Below are 24,863 nucleotides of genomic sequence, written 5' to 3'. Positions count from 1 at the left end.
AGCCAGTTGGCGGAGCGCGCCTTCAATCCGAGTAAAGCCCCGCCCTCCTCTCCTCACCCGGATTGCGGCTTGATCGGCAAATGCGCGCCGCCGTTCTCACGTCGCACCCTTCCCTCGCTCTGTGCGGAGCGACTGGCTGATCTGGCTGTCAGTCACGGATTAGCCCCGTCCCAGCCAGTGATCCCCCCTCCTGGGCGTGAGGCGCGGGTTGATTGGCGCACTGGGCTATCAATCTGCAGCGCGCTCCACCCGCTCCCGGTCAGGTAGCCCGGAAGATGGCGGCGGGGGCGGCCGCAGGGGCCGGCGGGGTTCCGTGAGGGGAGCGGGGCGGCGGGGTCCAATGCCGCGGGCGGCCGCGCCGCGGAGGCGGGGGGCAGCGGCTGCCGCGGGGGTTCGCCGGAGACGCTGAGAACCTCGGGCCCCTCGTTCAGCGCCGAGCCTCGGCCAGGGAGCAGAGAGCATGCCGAAGCGCGGGGGGCTCGGCGGGGACGCCGGGCGGCGGAGGGGCGACGGCCCGCTGCCCCTCGGGCCCCGGCGCCCGCTCGGCCTCGTCCTCGTCCTCCTGCTGTCGCTTCTCTCGGGGAGTGGCGGGGCGGCTCCGCTTCCGCGAGCAGGTGCAGGTGAGGCGCGGGAGGCGGCGGGGCGAAGCGGAGCTGGGGCTCCGTGGCGGGGCCTGCGAGGGAGCCCGGGAGCAGGGGCAGCGGCGGGGGCCGGGGCTCTGCGGTGGTGGAGCGGGGGCCACTGCGGGTTTGCAAAGCCCCGTCCCTCCCCCGTGCTGCGGACAGGGCTCCGCGCCGCGCTAGGCGCTCCCCCTGCGCCGAAGCGTCGGGAAGGGCACGGCGGGCGGGGTGGGCTCGGGGTCTCCCCCGGCGGCGTTGGGTGACATCTCTGTCTCCTGAGACCGAACGACGTGCTTGTTCTTTCTTCGTCCTCACCCACATCGGTTCTTTCTGTAGTGGCTACCGTTCTAGCATACACGGACCTCAGCGTGATTTTTCTGCTTCTTATTTTGGCTGTGAATCACCGGGACTCCCGCTCCTGGGTGGAGGCTCTTCAGGGCACGCGGTGCTTCCCTCCTTTCCGGTCAGATTAGTCGGATCCCCCCCAGCCCCCCCGTCCCAGTCTCCCTAAATAGTCATGTAGTTCACATTTATTTGTCTCCTTATGTTAGGTAATGCTAACTTCAATTTTCTTGCGGATTTTCCTTTATCTTAAAACACAAACTAAAAAATAGTCTCCCTCAACAGCATGAGGTTTGCTAGTGCTGATAGGTAACAACCATCTCTTTGATTTGGAGTTAAGGGGTTTTTTGGTATTTCATTGGGGCTTGCAAACATAACGTTGTATTGGGACTGAATTTTATTTGGTTTGTTTTGAATGTGTACTGAGATTCATTTCTAGCCATGAAGAGTTGAACAACTGAAATAGACAATATGTTCAGAGAGGAAGAGGATGAGCAGTGGGGAGGGAGAGACTTGAAGCACAGAGATTAGGTAATTTGGCTGTTGTTCCACAGAAAGTATCAAAAGTGGGAGTGGAAGCTATATTTCCTGTATTTTTGGGCCTATGCCTCTCTACGGATTATTTTTTTTGTCTTCCCAAGGGCACTTCTGAATTGCTCATAGGTTACTCCCTCCATCAGCCTTCTTTAAGGTCTCTCTTACTTTCCATAAAAGTAAACTTCTGAAAAAGAGAAAACTGTCTGTCAAATTTGTATTTTCTTTGAGACTGCATGATAGTTTTCTCATCTATGAAATATTTGAAGTTTGTCCAAATACTATTCACGTGTCATCAAGCTGTAAGGTAAGACAGCAGAATCAGTGCTGTGTGGAGCTCTTTTCTGCCTTTTGTGTCTTTCTTTTCCTGAAATACAGTTAATTTCTCTATTTAAAGGTAGATGTAAGAGTATCTGCATCAAGTGTTCCTTTTTTTTAAATAAAAATACCTCTTTGGTATCGGGACTATGCTATCTACCTTATAAAACTCAGAGATCAAAACATAACTTTCATGATGCTGGTGAAAGGCTTCATCCTCAGAATGAAAAGTTGATTGGACAAGATGCAAGAGGCAGTATTAAAGTGTTGGGGTTTCAAATTTTTTTTGTAAATGCTGAATCAGGTATGTTAAGTGCAGTACTGCTAACAGAAGTACTTATGAGGTTGTAACATTGGGCTAGTACAAAATTAATAAGACATTCTAATTTTATGTTGTCTTGGTTATAATTTTAGCCCACAGTGTCTATGCATGGGATGTTATCTGAAGTTTAGCAAACGCTGCCAAATCCTGTCTTGGAAAACCCAGTGAACTCTAGAAAATGAAACTGCTGCTTACTATATGGGCAAAGATACAGTGGAAAGCAGCAATGTATTTGGATTATTTTATTGACAGATATTTAGTATTTAAACCTTTAAGGCCTCAAGAGGAACTTTTCCTGTTTCACTGGCATCACTTTTGCAGGGAAGACTTCCTCCTGAATGAAATGTGTGCAAATGGGTTTGCATGCAGCAGATTCTTAGTCTGCAACATGTCCTGTATCGTCACTGCAGCAGTAACCAGTTAGAAAGCTACAAGGACTTTTTTCCTTCCTTTGAATAGCTTACTAGTAGATGGAAATGAGACTGTTTTGTCTTGAACCTTCTCTGTCATACTAGGCAAATTTATAACCTGTTTGGAAGACAAACCTGTGACGTTATTTTGCTGGGTTAAGAATTATGAGTTGTGTTTAAAACCAACCTCAGCTGTATTGTGAATTTCTGTCTCATATATCCCATGACAGGTTGCTTTGATTTCCTGTATTGGGACTGGGAACTGCTGATGGACTCCGTTCTGGGCCCTGGCAGTTCTTGCTTGCAGTTCATCGTAATCCTCAGTCTGATACATACGAGTTGTAAACTTGTGAAGAATTTAATGGGCTTTTCATAAAACAATTAGTATCTGGTTTCAGAATTATTTCAGGATCCCACAATTCTTCACCTAGCAAGAAGGGTTGCTTCTTTGACAACAGAGAAACACTTTGATGTGTGTTACCCTGAGCTTGTTACAGGACAGGTGGGAATCCATAGCAAAAGGAGGGAAGTGTCTGTAGTTGTTGTAGTGAACTTTGCAGAATAGTTCACGGAATATACCCATAATAAATTAACTTCTCTTTTGGGGAGGAAGCTGGAAAGCAGGAAACAGTGATGGGCAGGTTCTAGCAAGACTAGATTGGAAGTATGCCAGACTGTATGGCTGGGGACCTGTCAAGTTCCCAGGGCCTTGATCAAGATGAAGGATGCTGCTCTTTTTAAGTATGGCTTCATCGTGTTTGCAGATGAAGGTGTGCATTGATGATGTGTTCTATATTTGTCTTGCATTTTTGAGTTTGTATTTCTAAACTAATTTAACTTTTTTCTTTTCAACCATAAGGAGAAGAGGTAAAGGAAATAAGGCTTTAACTGTTCACCTGGTAGGGTTCATAGCAGTTATTGTAGAAAATAGGAAAAAACAAGATCTTGAAGATACTACTAGCTAAAAATACTTTGGCCAACTTAGATTTAATTTGTTCTGTGAATGGAAAAGGAAGATACTTATATGTACTATGATAGTTCTGAATTTAATGTTTCACTTTATGCTGGAGGTGAGAGCTGGGGGCGGCTCTGCTGGAAAGGAGTTCAGAGTGAAGTTCTATAGTTGTTTTGAGCCTGTGGAGTATTTTGCCTGAATGCATCAGGCTGAGATGACTCTGCCTTTTTAGTACTGTGTGGCTGAAGTAAGGGCATTTGGGTACTACTCCTTAGCAGCAGTATTTTGCAGCCAAACATAGTGCATTATAATCTGCCACATCTGCTTTACTGTGCTGAAACTTAACATTTACCATCAGGCTCTCTTTCTGTTCTTCTGACTTGGATTTCCATAACTGACCTTAATTCAGCTGCCTCTCCAAGACGGCTGAGAATCTGAATCAAGAGTATGTGTGTAATGTCAGACAAAGTATTTCTATCATCTCTGTGCTATGTGAAGTCTTTGCAAATACAAAGTAACAGGGACTCAAATATTCTTATTTTCCCATAAAACTTGATTAGGTGGTAGCCTTGTTAGCAGGTGTGTTCAGTTTTACAGTTGTGGTGAATTATGTAGTCTGCTCAGTTGAATTGAGGCAGCTGGACTGGTGCCTACATGCCTTCTTGGTTTGTGCTGAGAACCTCAGTCCTGGGACTTCCCTCCTGGACCGGTTGAATGCCATGGCAGTGAGTCCTTGCTGATGAGCTTGGTCATGTGCAATCCAGGAAAAGATGCTTAGAAATTGGTGTATAGTATCCAGAGACATCCATCTAGAGTATCTAGATGTTCATGCAGCTGTATCTCCTATAATCAGCTGGCCATAGATGACAAGTTAAAACTTTGAGATTAAGTTACATTTTCTTATTGGTTAAGAAGAGGTCTGTAGGATGTATATACTTTGGGAAAATTGTTGTTTTTGAGTTGCTTTGGCTTGATGTTTCACTTGGAGTGCTGTCGGACCAGGGCCCAGTTGTGGTCATAGCCTGTGGTCTGGTAGAATGTAGAATATGTGTGACACTTGCACATATTAAGAAAAGCAATTTTCTAAGCATATGCAAGTTAGCGACTCTGATCATTTGAAGGTAAGAAAAATCTTGCTTGTAAAGTCATGATTTTAATTAGCAGTATATACTTTCCTTGGGAGTGGTCTGTCTTTCCTCCCCCTTCCAAGCACTGAACTAGTTTACTTATACCTATGTTTCTTTTTCTAGCTTCTGTCCCAGACGCCTAATAATTGTAGAGCTATTGCTGCTAAGTTGTCTTTTATCTTTTGTTTCTATCTGTGAGTTTGACTCTGAGGTAAGAAGCCAACCCTGACTCTTTGGCCTGCAGGGGTGTTCCGTGTGAGGCTTTGTTCACAGGCTTGGACTACTTTCTCTGCCTCTGGCTGTGAAGTGTCTGGACTTTGCTACAACTAAAGCAGTCCTTGTAGGAGGAGGTTGCTTTCCGAGATGTTTTCTCACATCTTGAATGCTTGGGTGTATTTGATAATTCCTTAGGTATCACTGCCGCATATTAACATAGCACTGATCAGAGGCAGTCTAAAGGTGTGTTGTCATAGCATCAGGTGCAGGTCAGTGGTTTGGCAGGGCCCATTAGTTAGTGCTGATTTTGCCCCAGATCCTGTATAAAAAAAGGGCTTTGTGTTACATAGTGAGATCTGGCATTCTATTTGAAAAGCACAGAAGACAAAGTTATGTTTTTGGGGCTACTGAACAGCTGTCAGGTAAATTTGAATAAAAGTAACTTTCTGAACATTTGTTGTAGTCTGGTTTCAGTCACCATCCACGCATGGTTTACCTGCACAGGATAAAGGGACCCTCAATATAATGCCAGAGGCTGCAAAAATCATGGTTCTCTGTTTCAGGCCTAATGCCCCAATTCTGCAGCAGAAGGACAACACATGGAGAACTGGTGCCTGCCTTAGATTTTATTTTGGGTCTGCCTTTTGTTTTGGTGTGTTCGTCTAGTATCTGGAGCTTGGTATGGTTCTAGATGCAATTTGCAATTGCCTCAGTGCTTTTCTTGCTCTGTGTAAACTCTGTTTTTATTGTACTGCTGTTACCAAAGGTCTTGAGCAATGTCAGTGATACTAGAAACGTTTTCTAGACACTTTTATAATCAGAAATGTATGAAGTGTGTCAGGATAGCTGTTCTCAGTCTACATGCATAGTTCAAGCACAACCTGTAGCAAGGTGTTGTGCCACATATATCTTAGGCAAGGTGATGGTGTGAAGCAAATTATGTCAGTGAATTGTCTTCTGAGGGATTTTCATATGGAATGCTGGTACAAAGTAACACCTCGTCCAATACTACTACCCTTACGAAAATTTCCTTGGTGGTAAGGAAACATCACTGCAGTGACTTAAGTGATGTGACTTTTTTAGGACTGCTTTTGCATCCTGAGACTCCTTTGGTACGAAAGAGGTGCAGAAAGGTCTGTCAGTAGACTTCTGAGTGCTGGCTTTTAAGCTTTCAGCCTGTAGACCAGGTCCAGTTCTCAAAAATCAGTCATTTGTCCTGTGGCCCATTCTTTTTCCTAGGGATCCTTCAGCTATGAATAGGAATGAGAAATAGAGCTGAGTAACCTCTTTTGGCAAAATGCTGCTTCTTTCTTTCCCACATTTCTTAACCCATTTGTACATTGAAGTTGGAAATGCATCTACTGAAAAATCAAGATTCTAGAAGATCCCATCATGTGAAGCTCGCATCTATGGATTCCTTTCACATGAGCAGAAAGAAATTAGTCTCTTCAAAACCAGTATATCTTAATAGGTTGTATTCCTGTCGAATGGTGGGAGAAAGAGATATTGATGGTTTGGTTTCCATGCAGCAGGTACTTTTGATGGTTTGAGGTACCATGATGTGTAATCGTCTCATGCTTCTTTAAATGGTTGTGGTCTACCCTGTTTAAAACAAAATAGTCTACAACTTCTGTGGCTTGCTGTTGGAGAAGCAGTATCAGATGGAAACATACTACACTTAAGTGGGAATTAATTGTCAAAACCAACATCTAGCAGTATAAAGTGTGCTCTGCAGAATTTTTTGAGATATATATACACACACGGAGACACATATTTAAGAATCACATGGTACCTTTACAAGATAATAATGCTGCCCAGATTTTCCAGAAACACTGCTATGAAGGCATAGGATACATAATTATTTAACGTGTATATTTTTTACCTTGTCTTAAGATGCCTTTGTGCAAACATGAGATTCTGACACTGAAACTTCTAACAGATCTTGCTCTGTAAAGACTTAAAGTACTAGCCTATATTTAGTCCTTATTAAAATTGAGCAGTATGCTCTCGTGTGAGTAATTCTTTGACATTACTGGGAAGACTTGTAGGGTAATAGAATAAAGACAGAAATGTAAAACTAAGCCAAATTCATGGTTGTACTAGTTACTGACTGTTCGGCCAAGACTCTGTTTGGGACAAGTGTTCAGAAATAATGAGGGCCGGAGCTGTGTTGTTCTGTGGGTGCTGTGTACTACATGAGGATCCAGCATTGCCCCAGATGTTTTTGCCTAAGGGTATGTAACCTGTGCCACCCTTACGTACAAAGGGGATTTAAGCAGCTGTATAAGCTTGTTTGAAGCACGCTGTAAAAGTATTTAGGGGGAGCATGGGATAAAATAGTTTGAAGTGTTGGCTTAGATTGCAGGACAGATGTCTTGTATTCTTCATAAGGGCAAATGGGAGGACTGAGATGATTTGTCAAGAATTGTTGACACAGAGTTACACATCCAGTTGTGATGTGAAGTAGCTAATGGTTATTCTTGAAGGTATTGTAATGTGTTGTATAGGACAGTAATGACTTCGGGGTCACATGCCCACAAGATGCGTTTATCTGAAAGTGGCTTTTGTCACTGTAGAACTACATCCGGAACACAAGGTGGGTTGGAGGAGTCTCGAAGGTTTATTGCTTCATGGGGCAAAGCTCTATAGGAAATTGTCACTTGCTGTCTTCATTACCCTTACTTCTGATGATGAACAGTTGTAAAGAAGAAAAGCTGGTGGTTTTCCAAAAGAATTGTCTGTGCACATGTATTGGCCTTCCATCCTATGCACCTCTCTCATGAGGGACTTAAATAATAGGGTTCTAGGATAAGATAGGGATTGTAATGGACAAGTTGAGTAGAGGGGATGAAATGTTTGCATTTCTATCGAGAAGAATATGGTAACAGAGTAACCAGTATGTGAAACTTTTTTGGTCTACTACCTCTGAAAGACTTGTCATCTTACTTGCATCTTTCTAAGCATGAGAGTTTGATTTTAGGCTGTGTAACACAATTCAGATTTAGGCAGGAAATAGTTTTATTGACAAACTGTTAATTACTGCTTCTTGTATTCAGAAAGATTCAATACAAGTGTGCACAAGTAACTTGGTCAGCTGTAGTTTTAAGTCCATTGGAGGTTTTTTCTTGATACTATATCTAGTAAGTAAGATTTTCCAGAGTTGAAGAGGGGAAATTAAAATCAGGTGATAGTGTTTTTGCATAAAGATACATTTGTAATATCCATACTGAAGGCCACTGCTGTTAATTATGCAAACTTCCTGTTATCCAATAGTCAAACAGTCATGAGAAGACAGGCTTTTGAAATAACTTTCTATAATTAATATAATTTTCAATAGTTTGTTCCAGATTCTTTTTATTGTTTTAAAACATCAAACATTTCTGTTTTCTTTGAACGGCAATAAGTACTGAAAACCTGAAAGCTGAAAAGTTCAGGTATAAACTGAGAACCTCATTGAAGACCCTTAAGGAGTGTTATATATGTGTGGGATTTGCTCAGTGAAGAAACATTTCCAGAGTCTGCTTGAAATACTTCGGGCATTTGGAAACAGTTTTAGGTTTTGTTAAGGTGCTGGCATCGTGTTGAGGACATCAAGTCTGTGAAAGTCATCTGAGATCTTGGGAATGTTTCTTCTTGTTATACTGGTAATGGTCATTCAAATCAAAGGGCTGGCTGGAATTTGGAGTGCCTCTCTCACCCTAAAATTATCTTTTTTAAATTTTTTTTTTCCAGAAGAATGTCTGAAGTGCAAATAGCACTCCTTCAAAACTTGTGTTAAGTTTTTGTTTGCTTGTGTCTCAGCTGAAGGTTGATGGTGATTTGAATGCAGTTCTAATATAGTATTCTAAAGCCTACTGTAATCTAGCATTGCATAATGAAGTGATGGAACCGCACACATTTCTGCTGAAACTTATTCTCAAAAATGATGCTTTTTTTTGGCTCAGTTGTTAAATGGAGCATAGCAGGAAAAAATGAGATGATGGGAATGCGGTAACTAATAGAATGTGCTCTTTTTGTGTCATTTTTGTGTGAAATACAGGAGTTGCAATGCATGGTGTGCTTTATTTTGTCATACAAATCAGACATTACACAATCATAGAATTGTTAAGGTTGGAAAAGACCCTTAAGATCGAGTCCAACTGCTAACCCATCACTGCCAAGTCCACCACTGAACCATATCCTCAAGCACCACATCTACCCTTCTTTTAAATACCTCCAGGGATGGAGACTCAACCACCTCCCTGGGCAGCCTGTTCCAATGTTTGACATCCCGTTCGGTGAAGAAGTTTTTCCTAATGTCCAACCTAAACTTCCCCTGGCGCAGCTTGAGGCCATTTCCTCTCGTCCTATCACTTGTTACTAGGGAGAAGAGATTGACCCCCGCCTTGCTACAACCTCCTTTCAGGTAGTCATAGAGAGCAATAAGGTCTCCCCTCAGCCTCCTCTTCTCCAGACTAAACAAACTCAGCTCCATCAGCCACTCCTCATAAGACTTGTTCTCCAGACCCTCCACCAGCTTCGTTACCCTTCTTTGGACATGTTTCAGCACCTCCATGTCCTCCTTGTAGTGAGGGGCCCAAAACTGAACACAGGATTAGAGGTGCGGCCTCACCGGTGCTGAGTACAGGGGCACAATCACCTCCCTGCTCCTGCTGGCCACACTATTCCTCACAAAAGCCAGGATGCCATTGGCCTTCTTGGCCGCGTGGGCACACTGCTGGCTCGTGTTTAGCCAGCTGTCAGCCAACACCCCTATGTCCTTTTCCTCCAGGCAGCTCTCCAGCCACTCCTCCCTAAGCCTGTAGCATTGCATGGAGTTGTTGTGACCAAAGTGCAGGACCTGGCACTTGGCCTTGTTGAATCTCCTACCGTTGGCTCCAGCCCAAGGATCCAGCCTGTCCAGGTCCCTCTGTAGGGCCTCCCTGCCCTCCAGCATATTGACACTTCTACCCAGCTTGGTGTCATCTGCAGACTTACTGAGGGTGCACTCAATTCCCTCATCCAGATAATCGATGAAGATATTGAACAGGACCAGCCCCAACACTGAGCCCTGGGGAACACCACTCGTGACCGGCCGCCAACTGGATTTGACTCCATTCACTACCACTCTCTGGGCTTGGCCATCCAGCCAGTTTTTATGCCAGCACAGAGTGTACTTGTCCAAGCTGTGAGCAGCCACCTTCTCCAGGAGAATGCTGTGGGAGACAGTGTCAAAGGCCTTACTAAAGTCCAAGTAGACAACATCCACAGCCTTCCCTTCATCCACTAAGTGTGTCACCTTATCATAGAAGGAGACCAGGCTAGTGAGGCAGGACCTCTGTTTCATAAACCCATGCTGGCTGAGCCCGATCCCCTGGTTGTCCTGCATGTGCTGCATAATGGCATTCAAGATGATCTGCTCCATGACCTTTCCCGGCACCGAGGTCAGGCTGACAGGCCTGTAGTTCCCCGGATCCTCCTTCTGACCCTTCTTGTAGAGGGGCATCACATTCGCTAGTTTCCAGTCATCTGGGAGCTCCCTGGTTGACCAGGACTGCAATAAATGTGTCTAAAATTGTTTTGAAAAAGTGTTTGGTTTAGTATTCTACTTGTTACCTGGAGGCCTTCAGAATTTATAGGCCTGGTTATATCTGTGTTGGCTTTGTGCCTATTAGTAGCAAACTTATGAATGTTTCAGGGAGTAAATAAATGCAGGAGAAACCCTTTATGAGGGAAAGATAATGATCTGAATCTGACTTGTAAAGAACTGGGTAGGAGTTGAGAACACTTTCCCACTTAATTGCTGGCATAGAAGAGAATGACAGCATTATTTAGGAAAGGCGGGATAGCTCTTAAAATCATATTGATCAAAACCACTATAATTCAGGGTCATATTACACTTTTTGATCTGGTTACATTAATATCCATTAAATGCAGAGTAAGTAAACTGATCAAGTTTATGAAGGATACCCTGGAAGTAGCTAGGGAGCAAAGATAGATTTGGTCATTCATTAGTATTTCAAGGGCTGCTTTGCTCCACCGTGGTGTTGTAAACTAACATCTCAGTTCATGATCATATAATTTGAGGGTGTCCGAGAGACAGTTTAAGTGACTGCTGTCATGCTAGATTTGTGCTGGAAATAGTTATAGCTATTAGTGCAGAACTGCCATTTATGTAGCTACTCTTGAAAGAAAAGCTCTTGCTTATGCAGTGGGACTGTTGTCGCATAGCAACTACTGTGCTGAAAGCTTAAAATCAGATGCTCCCTTGAAGTTCGCTTTCCCTAATAATGCTTAATTTATCTGCGCCTTGCACTGCCTTTATCACAGTAGTGAATGTCTTTTATTAGTATACTCAGTAATGTCTGTCATGTGCACTTACTTTTCTTTTTTCCCCAAGCTTAGAACTGCAGTGTCATGTGTTTTTTAGCCCAATTTCCTGAAGGTTGAGACCTTAATAACATATTTAATCACACTGAGCCAAATTTGAGAGAGTCAGATTTCAAATATCATGGCCTTTCATAATCTGGTGGTAGAATAAAGGCAAACATAGCATCCCTTGTCTGGACTGGCAGTTACATCTGATCCTGTGTCGTTCTGAGTGGTGGCTGTTGGTTGGCAAGTGAATGCGGATGGACCGTTTGGCTAGCTGGCATGCCTGTTGCTCCTAACTAATGGTAGTAAAGGAAGCCACAGGTGGATGACGTATGTGAGTATTTGAGAGTATTGTGGGCGGACTGGGAGATTGGGTAGAGAAGGAAACCAGCTCTAGTGAGAAACAAACTTCTGTTTGCTTAGTTGTTGAATTTGGTAGTCAGTGAACTATCTTATGAAGAAAGTAGACTTGAAAGAAACTTGGGAAGGTATAGAGAATCCTGACCTACATAAATTGCTTTGAAATAGGAAAAAACATTTTTCCACAACTTGAAGCATGCTAATACATGCAGAAGTATATGTTCTTGTGTCTATACTTGATCCTGAGAACGCTGGCATAATTTATCATTGTTTTTTCAGTGAGCGTGTTCATGTACTTGCCTGTTTACAGGCTTTGACTTCAGATGTGCTGTGCTCAAAGTAGACTTTAGTGTAAAACTTGCTTATGAAATGGCAGTCTTCAGAGGTACCAAAAAATCTGCTTCAGTAGCTGCTAATTAAATACCTACCTCAGCCAGGGCTTTGAATTGTTTATATGCTTTTTAAAAGTGGGTAAATAATAGCATAGGATCAGTATTTAATACTGTGAGGCTTTGAAAAAAGACCTTATTTTCTGTGTTGATAATTTAGGATCATCTAGATGCTGTTTTGAGATGGAACATTTACTAGCATGGAGTTCTTTGTAAAGCATTATGTCGTGTTAACCTTGCAGTAACACATAGTAACACAGACATACTGCATCTCCTGCTTATTTTAATATAGTAGTGAAATAATCCAGGCCTCTTCTTCCTGCTTAAGAAGTCTGGATATACCAGACCAAAGTAGTCTAGACTGCTTGTATTAACTGACAGGAAGCCTTATATTGTTGGTATTTTATATATAATATTTTTTTGATCTCTTTTGCAGTTCCTTTCCTAAAGAACTGATTCTGACTTCCGGATAGATATTAAGATGTAGTAGGTTGTTACTGCGTAGGGTTGCGTTACATATAGTAGGTTTTTAAACTGAGATGGTATGCTGAGTAAATTTATTAAATTCTCTACTTCTAGAATCTATTATGTTAAGATTCTTAACTTCTGCATTCATTATGAAACTGATATTTATTGGATTTTTTAACATAGGTTTTGATTAAAATTAATTAAATTTACAATATATTTTAACCTTTTTATTAAAGAAATCTGTTTCTTGTACTAACTATATAAAATTGTTCTCTGTATTTAACTAATTGGATTTCTTTCTGGTTGCTTTTTTGGTCAGGATCTTACACTAGATAGCTGTCATTCCTTCATACTTTCACAATTTACAAAGAAAAAGGAGGCATTAAACATCTACTACCTTTTCAGTTCCCAGTCGTTTTACTAAGCTCCAGTGGATTAATCATTGGATGGAAATAGTTGAAAAATGCAAAAGAGGTTATACTGCAGCATATTTTTTAGCACTTTGTCAAACACCAGTTCCAATATTTAATCAGTGACTTCCATCACTGAATATGTATTTATGCAAGCTATTAAAATAACTTAGCCCAATTATAGGTTGCCATCATTTTATACTTAATTTTACATGCATTTTTTTTAAAGTGCGAATTAAAAGAATACCTCTTATTAGTGGCTATGTGAGAGACTTCAAAGTTTATCCAGAGATGGATTCTGCAATTCTTAGTAAGTAGCTCTTACCTGTAAGAGCCATCTGAAATGCTGTTCTTTAAGTGTTGCGGAAACTTGCCCATGATAACTAGCATTTTTCTCGTATTAAAGCATCTTTTTATAACTTTGTATGTGAAGTTTGTCTTGTTCTTTTGGAAGTTTAGATTACTTCCATCTTCTTAATGAACTGTTAATGGTTAGCTGCCTTTTTAAAGGTCATCTTTGCTTTCCTTTTTTTTTTTGTAACTTCATTACTTTCTCCAATTAATTGCTGTTAGTTCACACGCTTTCATTTCTTGGGAATTATAAAAGGTCTGTAAGGTTAGGAAGTAACATAATGAACAGCAGCAATTTTTTTTTCTGTATTCATTCCAGGACACTGAAAAGAGATGGTTATGTTATGGGGAAGAGTGTAACTTGCATAAAACACTTAGATTTTAGGCTTCATAAATGTGCAGTTTTCTTTACAGAAGGAATTCCAACCAAAATATGTTGTCTTTCTAATATAAAATAGCTGAATACACGTGCAGTGTATCTAACGTACATTATGTCTCGTTTTGAGTTAAATAAACCAGAAGACTGGCATAAGACCACCAGGAGCTTGAATACTCCTAGTTGGATTTGCTGTGATAACTTGTTACTTCTGGGGAGTCAAAAGTGCGATCCTAAGTTGAAGTGAGCATGCTAATGTTTATGGAGATATACGTTGTGGTCATGCTGCTGTAGTTGTGATGGTTCAAGGGCTTGGGTGAGAAGTTTGTAGGCAGAGATAACATCTTGTACTAGACCAGCTAATGTAATTACGATATGTGAACTGCTGGGTGCACAAGCCCCATGTCAAATCTTGAAAGGAAGCGGTAAGATTGAAAGCAGTAAAGCAAATTTTGAAGAATTGCTCCAGGTTTCAGTAGAGGCTGGTCAAAAGGACCGTCTAGAAGCAATTGCGGTATTTGGAGCAGAGGAAGATGCTAATGAGCATTGATAATGCTCATCTCCTGTGGGGAACAGGAAGACACTATAAAACTTGTTAGCCATATAGGCATCAAAAAGGAGACATTATAACATACCATAAACCAAAATAGCTTGCCTTCTTTTTAGTGTTTCATACACTTGATGCTGAGGTGCTTTGTACCTCCCTCTTAAGGATCTGGTCTGAATTTAAGCTTCGAATAGCAATCTTTTAAGACATGCTAACAATGCATTCTGTGAATAATAACACATGCTCTTGGTGTCCAAGTTATCGTGTAGTGATTTACTTTTGCTTGGCAAACTTTCCCAAACGCACCTGGCACGCTGGGTGAAACATTCTAGGGGGTTCAGGAGTCTTGATCTTCTGCTGGGAGGAGTAGATAATGTAATTGTGGTGATGTGCTCATGGGTGTTTGTTAGTCAGGGAAAATCTGCTTCTGTTCAGTAGATGGTCTGCGGTGAGTTGACTTCTCATTTCAGTGAAGTTGGTGGTGAAGGTGAGGAAGCTGTTTGGAAATTAGGTGGGATGGTTTTGGAAAATTTTCTTTTGAATAATAATTAGTAATAGCTGGTAACATAAATGTGTTTACTTTTTTGTAGTAGAGCTGCCTTTTATTATTTGGCTTCAGCTAGAAGTTCAAAGGAATCTCTTAAATTCTAGCTAAAGCTGTATTACTTGTGTGTGTGTTTAAGTAATGACTTAATGACTAATGACTTCACAAAATGCTTATTTGTGGTTTAGATAATTTTCAGCCTGCTTAGTAAGGTTACTGAACATCTGAAGGAAGTAAACATAAATCAGCTGTTATCTTCCCCTTTTTTCTTGTTGATGCCTACAAATGGAAAAACACATGGGTGTTGTACAGAGGACTTTATTTAAATGAATGTAAATTGTTCTGTTGAGAGCCCTCTTCAGAGATGTATTTTCTCTTCAGAATTTTGACTAAAAGGTGGTGAGCAGCCTTGCATCATGGTTGATCTGTGTTTGAACAATACATATTATTTAGAAATGGAGTATTCATGTTCTCTAATGAAGTTAGAATGCCAGAGCTATTGGGAAACTAGAAACAGTATCACTTGTTTGAAAACCTTCTTTTTTTTTGTTAACATATCTTATTGTATAGATAATATTCCTAATTTATTGTACAGAAAATGTGATCTTTTGAAAGTATGCTATCACTTTCTAAAGCCGTATTTTGATTATGTCAACTTACTCTTGAGATGTAATTAAAAGAAGTAAATATTCTGTAAATGTTCTGTGGAAAATGATGAAAAGCTATAGTTTTTCTGGGAAACTTAGTTGCTTTTTGTAGTTTTTTGAAGATACAAACTTGTCCACCTACCTCTTATATGTCCCTTAACTAGTGATCAATTTCTGATTTTAATTTATTTTTGAGGCTTTGTTTATATTGTAATCGGCTGCCAGGAGTTCCCATTGATACTCAGGTGCTCCAAAAAAATCCAGCCAGTCCAATTCACCTGACATTATTTAATCTTAAGGCTGATGTAATATCTAAATATATTTTAATCGGATATGGTCCACCTACTCTTCCAGTCCTGTAGCAGTACCTGTTTCTTTTTAAACAACAATAAAAACAAGCCCTCAAGACATGTGCTGTGGTCTCCCAAGGAACTGCATATCTTTGTTCTCAACTTAAGATGAAAACAGGGATAAAACCAGGTTTAATTCCCCTGGCAAAGACATAAGATTTTTATAAAATGCCATTTGAAGGTTTTGACCTCTGAATAATAATAAACTGACTGACTAATACAAAATGGATTGTAGAATATTTAGATATAAAATTGTTGAAAATTATTTGGAAGTTTGTTTACAGGGTAGTTAGGGATCATGTCTAAAATTCTTGAAGTGGTGACAAATCACCTAGTGAATCACAAGAAACAGAAATTGGGGTGGAGCTGATTAGATTCATTGCACTTAGGAAAGCAACTTATGTATCTGGCAGGCTGTCATGAATGCATTTACTGAAAGAGACCTGCCTTATAGTAATGTATTTTAAATTCATACACAATTTAAGTGAGCATTTCTTCGAGCTGCCTTTTCTTATAGGGCAGGTGTTTTGGCTAATGGGAAATGTCTTCAAAAAGACCAGATTTCTAATATATGTGTTTAGATATCTATATAGATTTGTCAACTTAAAAAGGATCCAGAGGCTTGGGACTATCACTGTTCATCACCTCCTCTGGTTAATCAGGTTGGCTGTGGCCTCAGCTTGAATCAAGTAAGTCCAGACCAGTGCAGGCAGGTGGTAGAGCATAGGTATATTTTACCAGTATGTTCTTTCTGTTCAGTTTCCTCTTATTTTGATCATATCCACAGAGCTAAATGTTCAAGCTCCATCTTTTAAGTAAATGCAGATGGATAATATGTTTTGAAGGAACTTCTTAAAATTATAAACTTATTTATATAATGCTACATACATGTTTATTTGTAGGAGAAGGAGCTGCAGCTGAAGTTTCCTCATCTTTTGTGGGTCTGTCTGTATGTACTCTAGTAGTACTGGTAATACTGCTCGCAAACTGTGTTTCCTGCTGTAAAGACCCCGAGATAGATTTCAAGGTAAGCATCTGAAGTTACAAATGTATATACAAGTGGTATTCTTAGCTGCATTCTAATATCCAGAATACTTACTGGATTATTTGTGCTAATACTCTGCAGTTATTGACACTTCAGTGTCACTGTAATTGTCTCTTCTGAAATAGCCAGCAACTGTATTTCTACATGCTGTGAAATCTTGCTGCAGCCATTTATTTTAAATACTTGGTCCATGCTGCAGTAAGGATCTTTAATGGCTTTTCAAGATCATTACTAGCTATCAGGATCAGTAATAAAGTATACCTTTGAGATAACTTTGCTATAAAGAACCTTTTTGTTGTTTTTCTGTGTAATCTTAATTTTTTTTGTCTTAGTTTGCTGAGAGGGTTTAAGAATATCCTGTTGAATAAGAATACTGAAGTTATGTATCCATATACTGGAGCAAAACTCCTCAGGAGAAATTGTTATCATGAAAGAACAGTTACTTTTGGAACATTGGTTATCGGTGTTCCTCAAATTGAGTTTTGATCTAATTTCTAAATGGAGAATATTTGGCCTCAGCAGTTTGTGGTAATTCATTCAAAGCCAGGGGTAGCATTTGAAGTACAAACCAAAAAAAACTCAAAAAAACCCACCAGAACGCCCCCCTTTTTGTTAAAAGTAATAATTCATTCTTTAATATCTTTAAATCAGTAATAAATTGAAAATAAGGAATAGAAAACTAAATCTATCACTGTCCTTGGAAAAAAGCTAAGCCTCCTTATCATTTCTCATTCAAACTAAAAGGAATGTATTAGTGCTAATTTTAGGGCAAGGATCAGCTTGCTTACTAAGATTTTTTTTTTGCAGGAATTTGAAGATAACTTTGATGATGAAATAGATTTTACACCTCCAGCAGAAGATACTCCATCTGCTCAGTCTCCAGCAGAAGTGTTTACTCTTTCAGTTCCCAATATTGCTTTACCAACTCCCTCCCAGTTTCCATCTCGTATAGGTAAAATACTGGTTTTTAATTAAAAAACAAAAGTAGCCAATTTCAGTGTCAAAAGTGGAGTGTGGCTGATTGTGTTTGACTTCACTGTAACAAATTAATTGTTACAAACTTACATAAACAGTGTAAATGTATTTTGTAGGGTATAGGATAAAATGTGAAATATTACTTCAAAAATGTTAATTTATGGCAGGGTGCCCTGTAAGGTAGCTTAAGACAATGCAATGACCTTAAATAAACCTCTCCAGAGTACTTTAATTATGCCTCAATATACATAAAGTGTTTGAGGTACTCTAGGATGTTAGTGACTTCTGCTCTTTAGTGGTTTTCTTCATGGCTAAGTGGTCATTGGATTTTAGCCATTAGCCTTAAATGGAAACAAGAGTGAATCTCTTACTTGACAGCAGTGCTACATCACTTTCTTAATGTCACTGTAGACTTTTCATGCTGTAAACATGATATGGGTAAGACAGAGCATTAAATTTTTTCCCCTGTGTGAAAGGGTTTTTTTGAATGTATTTTTTAAAATACAATTCTTGTAAAAGGAGACTTTAACGTCTTAAATATTACAAGTATAGGTTGTCATAAAGTAGTTCTCGTATTATACTACTTCACATAATTTTTACATATATTGCTTGTGTTGCTTAATCGTTAGATGTTCAGGGAAGCTTCTAGTAAATTTTCTGTACCTACAAATTTCAAGACACTGTTAATGTGCCTTTAATATAAAAGGAATGTTACTCAGTGTTTTAGTGAGTGAGGGAAAATTATCTGTGAATAATTTTGTCAGGTCTTCTACATTGTCATAATTGTTAAAACTGTACTTCCTCTCACTAGAAGCTATTTTGCTGTAAGTAAGGCAGTGCACTTGAGTAAGGTACACTGGTAAAAATGTAGCTATACTGATACAGCATTCTCTGGGCTTAGGAGCGTGTTGACAGTATATTCTACAGTTACAGCTGTTCCAGTAAAATAATGCTGATGTAAACATGGTTTATGGAAATAAAAATGTGGGCTGGAATTCTCATTCCATCAGTAATGATGGAAAGTTTTTGTGCACATTTGTTATTAGTGTTCCTAATCTATTAGGCAGCGGAGGGATAAATGCTGCTGAATCTCTTGTATAGTGTAGAGTCTGCCATTGTTACTGTCCATCCTCTGCCAAGATCTGGGTCTTGTTTTCTATATCCTTTCCCTCTCTGGGCTTTTCACATGAAGTATTTTTAGTCGGAAAATGTCCTCCTTCCAGATAGGTAGGGCAATTGGGCTGAAGAGTAAAGCAGTCGAACATTTTCTCTTAAAATGGTGAGTCTCTGTGTAACTACAAATGTTAAGATGTACAAGGTATGAGTGGTGTCTTGAGTTTTCTACTTTTATTTATAGGAAACCTTTGTAAGTAGGTTATTTGCTCTACCCAACTAGGGTATGGGATGCTTTCATATTAGAATTAGAACTCAGCCTTTTTGCTTTCTTCGTGAATGTATTAAAAGATTAAAAGTTTACATTTGGTAAGGAGAATCAGCGTGCTTTTTTAGGAGGTGTATTCTAGTATGGTTTAGAAGCTGGAGCTGAGAAAAGTTTCCCTTGAGCGCAGTTGTCACAATGTTACCTTTGTACTTTATGTATGTCTAAGTAGGTTTTGTTGCTTAGTCTGAAGGTATGCATGTAATTGGAAATAAATATTGTAGGAGCTTGCGTTATTTCCTCAACAGTTAGGTAACTTTGAGTGGTTTGGTTATGTGTTACGTTTGTTTCATTGTGTGTGACAGATGGATCGAAGTCTCAAGTTGCACGTCAGAATCTGAACTACATCCAGGAAATTGGAAATGGCTGGTTTGGAAAGGTGAGAAGTTATCTTTTAATATTGTACTGCAGTTTGAGTCTTACTTCTAACTGACTAGGCTGCTGTATTTCCTTTAAAATGGTACTCAAAAAAAAAAAAAGTAATAGCATAAGAAAAACTGAAGTTGAAATTAAATGTTTCCTTGCACGCACTTTTTATCTGTTATCACAGCACTAATCAGTTCTTTAATTTATGTGTAGTTTCTTACCAGAGTTGCTTACTAGGAAGACACTTTGCTTCTAAGGATTTGAATTAATACGCTCCTGTTACTAACAATTCTTTCCTGGAAAAAATCTTAAGTAAATAGGTGGTCTTCACATGAAAATGTGTTTTCTTAAAGTTGACGTGTAAATCAGTTGCAAAAGATTCATTAAGTACGGGTGTTCAGTTATCAAAGCTCTGGATGCATTGACAAAAAAGTCAGAAAAATCTTTCTTACAGCATGTTTTTAGCTCTTGCTTTTCTTTGCAGGAATACTCAAAAATATTTTTCCCTCTGATTAAAGATGCAATGGTTATCTTTTTTCAGGTTCTGCTTGGAGAGATCTACACAGGCACTAGTGTAGCAAGGGTAATAGTGAAGGAGTTGAAGGCGAGTGCAGGTCCCAAGGAGCAAGAACAGTTTCTAAGAAATGGAGAACCATACTAGTAAGTAATGTTTCACAGCTTGGTCAGCTTAAACACTTCATACTACTGCATATGAATTACGGACATTTCTTTTGTTCAGTAGTATTGTCTGTACTTGCCCTCCCTTATAACTGAAAGGCTTCTTTTTAAAAAGTGAAAATACAGTCAATCCAGAGTAAGCAAAGTTGAGTTTGCTTAGAAATAAAAATAAGCTCTTTGCTTAAATGTGTTTTGTAGTTATTGTTCATGATTGGAAAACACACTTGGTTTGGTTTATCAGATTTTCTTCTACAGCTGTTTGGAACAAACTGATGTTGCAAACAAACCTTATGCCTAATTACTCGCCCCTGAGAATTGAGGTTTAAGTCCTGTACTTGGCTTTCCTGTTAAACAGGGGAACTGGCAACACTGTGTCTGCTATCAGATACATGTTAATTTCTTTAAAGTTCCTTTCTTCAAAAAAATTAAATATAGCATGGTGATAAAAACTGATCTTGTTCAGGGGGGTTGCAAGGAGGCTTGTGCACACAAAAACCCTGGCATTACACTAACTTCAGTCCATTAGTACTTTACAATTGAGAAATCATTGATCTGTCTGGAAATGCCAATAAAACAGTGGTGTTTGGTGTTCTCTTCCTCTTGGGTAACACTTGGAGGATACTTGCTTCTAGGGGTAGAGCCTTTGTGTGTTAAAGGAATTTGGGATATTAAAGGGAGTAATTTGTCTTCCAGTGTTTTGGGAATAGTGAGAGTTCTCTGAAGAGCTAACTGCCACAAGTTAATGGCTTTTGTAGATGACTGGAGAGAGGGGCATATTCTAGTTCACTAGGCATACCTCATAGCGTGGTTTACCTTGCCTGAATATGCTGCAATTGAGTGGTCATAGAGAGCTTTCTATTCTTAATGCTTTTTAATGTCCTCGTTATATTTGCATTTAGACTTAAAATGTTGGCAGTTGTCAGAAGAAGAAATCTCTTGCCTTCTGCTGCATTGGCACAGGGGTTTTCAAAGCAATTTAGTAGTAGTAACTGATCTGGCTGGGAGCTAACCTGGCTAAAAATAAAGTTTAGCTTTTTAGCCAGATCAGTTCCTCGGTGTAGTTCATGAACCAGTTGCATGCACTCATTTTTGGTATAAGGGATGGTGGGGGGATGGGTGTGACTTTCTGCTGGCAGTGCTGGCTTTTGTGGTTTTGAGATCCTCCGTTTCAGCTGCTGTCAGTGATATGCTGCAGCAATACAAAGAAGATATAAAGCTGGAAATGGAATCTGTGGCTTTGGATACTTGCACCTTCTGTTCATGCCGCCCCCACCTATGTTATCTGTTGAAATTCTGGTCAGGATTTCACTGTGGTGTTCACTGCGAGTAATGTATACTATGATCTTTCTGGCTTTAACTGTATTTTTTCACTCCAGCATTCTTCAGCATCCAAATGTTCTCCAGTGTATTGGACAATGTGTGGAAGCCATTCCTTATCTCCTAGTTTTTGAGTTCTGTGACTTGGTAAGTGTGCTTATACAAAAGGCTGCAGTTGTTTTTCCATTGGTGTAAACTGCTTGTAGTGTATTTACTGCCCTTCACTCATCAAGTGATTTGGTCTTTCTGGGAAAATTTTTGAATAACCAGAATTTCAGAAGACAGACTTTCTTGATTTAGAGACAGACCACAAGTGTAATTTTTTGTTTCTTATTTTTTTCAATTCATCCTGTAAATTCAGGGTTCTTGTGGAATGTTCTGAAGAGGAAAATAGCTGTTCTGTCTTTGATAATAGAATTACTGGTCTCTTTCAGTCTGCCTACATCATGTAGCAGGGAGCTTGGAGGGCAAAGGAGGACATAGAAGGAAGCTTGTTTTTGCAGTCCAGTATCACATGTACATGCCCAAAATCACATCCTAAATTCTGTTTGCTATCTGTGCAGCCTTAATGTGCTTTTATTACCATTTCTATGAAAATGTTAATTGAGGAAACAGAATTTCCTCTCTTCTGTCTCCCCCCCTCGAGCACCCAAATTTTGCCCATGCTGTGCAGCTCTGGGCTAAAATGCAATGGTGGGCTCACTTCCAGAATAGGTAATGAATGTAAGGAGAAAGGGAGCGGTATGCATGTATAGAAACTTCGAACTGTGCCCTGTGTACACAGAGTCTTCAGAGATTAAAATTTGTATCTGGTGATGGATCCATGGTCTGGAAGGACTTGAATTGCTTTATTGTGGCTTGACACATCATTAAAACCAAACTCGGAACTCCAGGTGGCTATCTAAACATTGGCTTAATACCTGCTTTTAAAGTTTGTGGTCTAGGTATCACTTAAAGCAGTTTCTTGAAAAATGTCAAGAAATGAACTCAAAAGTACATGTATATGTTATTAAGAAATAAGTCTTTCAGAAGTAAGATAGTTTGTGTTCATAAAATTTGGCAGGGTCCTTTATCAGCTTTACTACTACAGAATTTTCCTTCAAACTCCGGAGTACAAATATGGTTCTAGTTGCACCAGTTGCCTCAAGCAATTTAAAGAGTCAACATGAGCTTTTGTGTTTTCTTGAGAAACATCGGTTAATCTGTGACCTTAAATAACTATATTTTTCATGACTGCTCTTTTGCTAAAATTTGTTAGCTGTGGTAAATTAATAAGCAGAAATGCTGATAAAATCATTCTTTTCTGAACGGAAGAAACGCCTGAACTTTTTAAGTGACTGATCAAAGTGAAATGTTCCAGTTTTGCTAAGAATTGAAAACTGGGTGCCTAGGGTTAACCAGATAATGTTTTTTTATAGTTCTTCAGTATGTAGAAATGGAATACTCCTTACTGATTTTAAACCTGCTACTCAAATTGGAGGTTCTTCAAAAGGACCCTTGAAAGAACATTGCATTTTATAGAGTCTAACAGATAGACATCCAAATATCTAATCAGATTTAATTGCTGCCATGTTTTTTAAATAGTTAAGCTATTTAAGCCAACTTTGAAGATGGAGTAAGTTATAAAAATTGCCCTAGTTTAAGTATACAGGAAAAATAATATCCATGTTTGATGCCTGATGATTAATGCCAGAAACTGTCATGATCCTACAGAGTAATCTGGAAAGGATTTTACTTAAGGGGATAAAATAGATTTTTTGCTTTAACTGGGGGCAGTAAGCTTGACAGCCAAAGTGGTACTTTTATAAATTCAAATCTAGTTAGGTAATTTCTTTGGAATGGAAAATAAATGTCTGTGCTGATTTATATTTTACATGAACTAGAACTTGTTTTTAGAAAATTATACATTATAGTGAGTTAAACATTACTTCCATGCTGGAAGTCTGGCTCACTTGAAGAGTTCTTAATTGGTAAAGCTGAGTATCTCCTAGACATCGTAGTATTTTATTCACTGTGCACACAAATATACAGGGGCTAGGCAGACAAAACAGTGTTAACTTGAGTAGTTTTCTGCAGAGATTGAGACAAGTGCAGTAAGTTAGCTGAGTATCGCTGTATGTCACTAATTCTTGTTGTAGTCCCAGGGCCTAGTGTGGGAGGTAGCAATATTGGAGTGAGGGAAGGAATGTGAAGGAAGCCAGACGGCACCATTTGGAATAGAAGGTATGGCTAGATAGCTTTTTTTTTTAGTAGACAGGTTTTTAGTGGAGTGTCAGCAGGCTGATATTCTAGAAGCAGTTTTTATCACTGTGGCTGGGATTGCAGTTTCTTGCATTTTTCAGGCTTTTAGTAAGTGATCTTGAAAGCTGGTAGCTTCTTTTGTACTTTTTTTCTGAAATTGGGTAAATTGGGGTATGGAGGTGCTTCCAAAACACACAAGCTTCTGATTCTTCAGCAGAAAGACCATAGATGCAGACCATAGGGGCAGATGCAGTTGGTGTTGTTGACCAAAGTTTCTAGTGTCTGTGGTGACTAGATATTGTTGAAATGGCAACACATTTCTCATCCTTCCTGTTTTGCTAGCAGTGGTATAATGCTATGCTAAAGCTCTTTACCTTGTATTACTGGTGGTGTATTTGTATATACAACAAAGAATAAACTTGTTTTGATCCCTTGTACTTACGTGATTAAGAATTTGATGGTTAAGAAAAAAGGTGGCAAATGTGTCAACTGTATTGGATAGGAATTTTAAATGTCTTCAGATGGCAAGTTCTTTTGAGGCTCTTTCGGCAGTATAGACTTCATTTTGCAAGTTTGGTATATTAAGTAATGAAAAATGTGGCTATTTGACTGACCAACACAGTCTAGAGGGTACAGTGACTGTTGTCTTCGCACTCCTTCAAATTCATAGCCTGTCACAGCATGCCCCCCTCTTGCAACTTCTCTTACTAGGATTCATAGCCTTTTCAGGGCCACGACCTCATCTTGGCTTCTCAGGCAGCCTTGTTGGGTTATCAGTTCCCAGGATCCTTGGCACTGAAAGGTCTCAGTCACAGGCACTGGGAACTGTAGTGCGGAGATACCATGCTAACTGCCACAGTAGCAACGTTGAATGTCATGCAGGCTACCTTACTTGTTTTCTTGGCCATATAAAGTATTTTTACATTTCTGTTACTCGAGATTCCTTGGTTGTATATGCAGTAACTGTATTTGCTAGCATTTAGCCTGTTTTATAATGTAATCCAAGTTGCTCTATGTCCCTTGCTTTGCAGAGCTGCGCAAGGAGCAAGAGAGGTCAGTAGCAGTTCAGTGATTTAAAGCTTTTAAATCCTACTTTTCCTTTGCTGGTGTTAAAATTGTTTTAAAAATGGTAAACAGAAAGAAACAGTCAATAATTTTCGATA

At 39.6% G+C, this 24,863-nt stretch overlaps 1 protein-coding gene across 1 annotated transcript in view; it reads left to right on the top strand.

Moving 5' to 3' along the window:
* Positions 1-260: 260 nt before the first annotated feature.
* Positions 261-24,863, top strand: part of LMTK2 (lemur tyrosine kinase 2) — a 44,470-nt gene continuing 19,867 nt past the window's right edge. Inside the window, exons 1-6 of the mRNA XM_064461707.1 lie at positions 261-620; positions 16,543-16,667; positions 17,493-17,637; positions 19,404-19,477; positions 20,006-20,124; positions 21,519-21,606. Coding sequence (XP_064317777.1) covers positions 461-620; positions 16,543-16,667; positions 17,493-17,637; positions 19,404-19,477; positions 20,006-20,124; positions 21,519-21,606 — 711 coding nt within the window. The 5' untranslated portion in view covers positions 261-460. The remainder of the gene's footprint in view (positions 621-16,542; positions 16,668-17,492; positions 17,638-19,403; positions 19,478-20,005; positions 20,125-21,518; positions 21,607-24,863) is intronic.

The sequence above is a fragment of the Phalacrocorax carbo genome, chromosome 10 (genome assembly GCF_963921805.1).
Source record: "Phalacrocorax carbo chromosome 10, bPhaCar2.1, whole genome shotgun sequence".
In the NCBI taxonomy this organism is placed as follows: Eukaryota; Metazoa; Chordata; class Aves; order Suliformes; family Phalacrocoracidae; genus Phalacrocorax; species Phalacrocorax carbo.
Note: the sequence above shows the minus strand (reverse complement) of the source record. Positions and strands in the feature narration are given on the sequence as shown.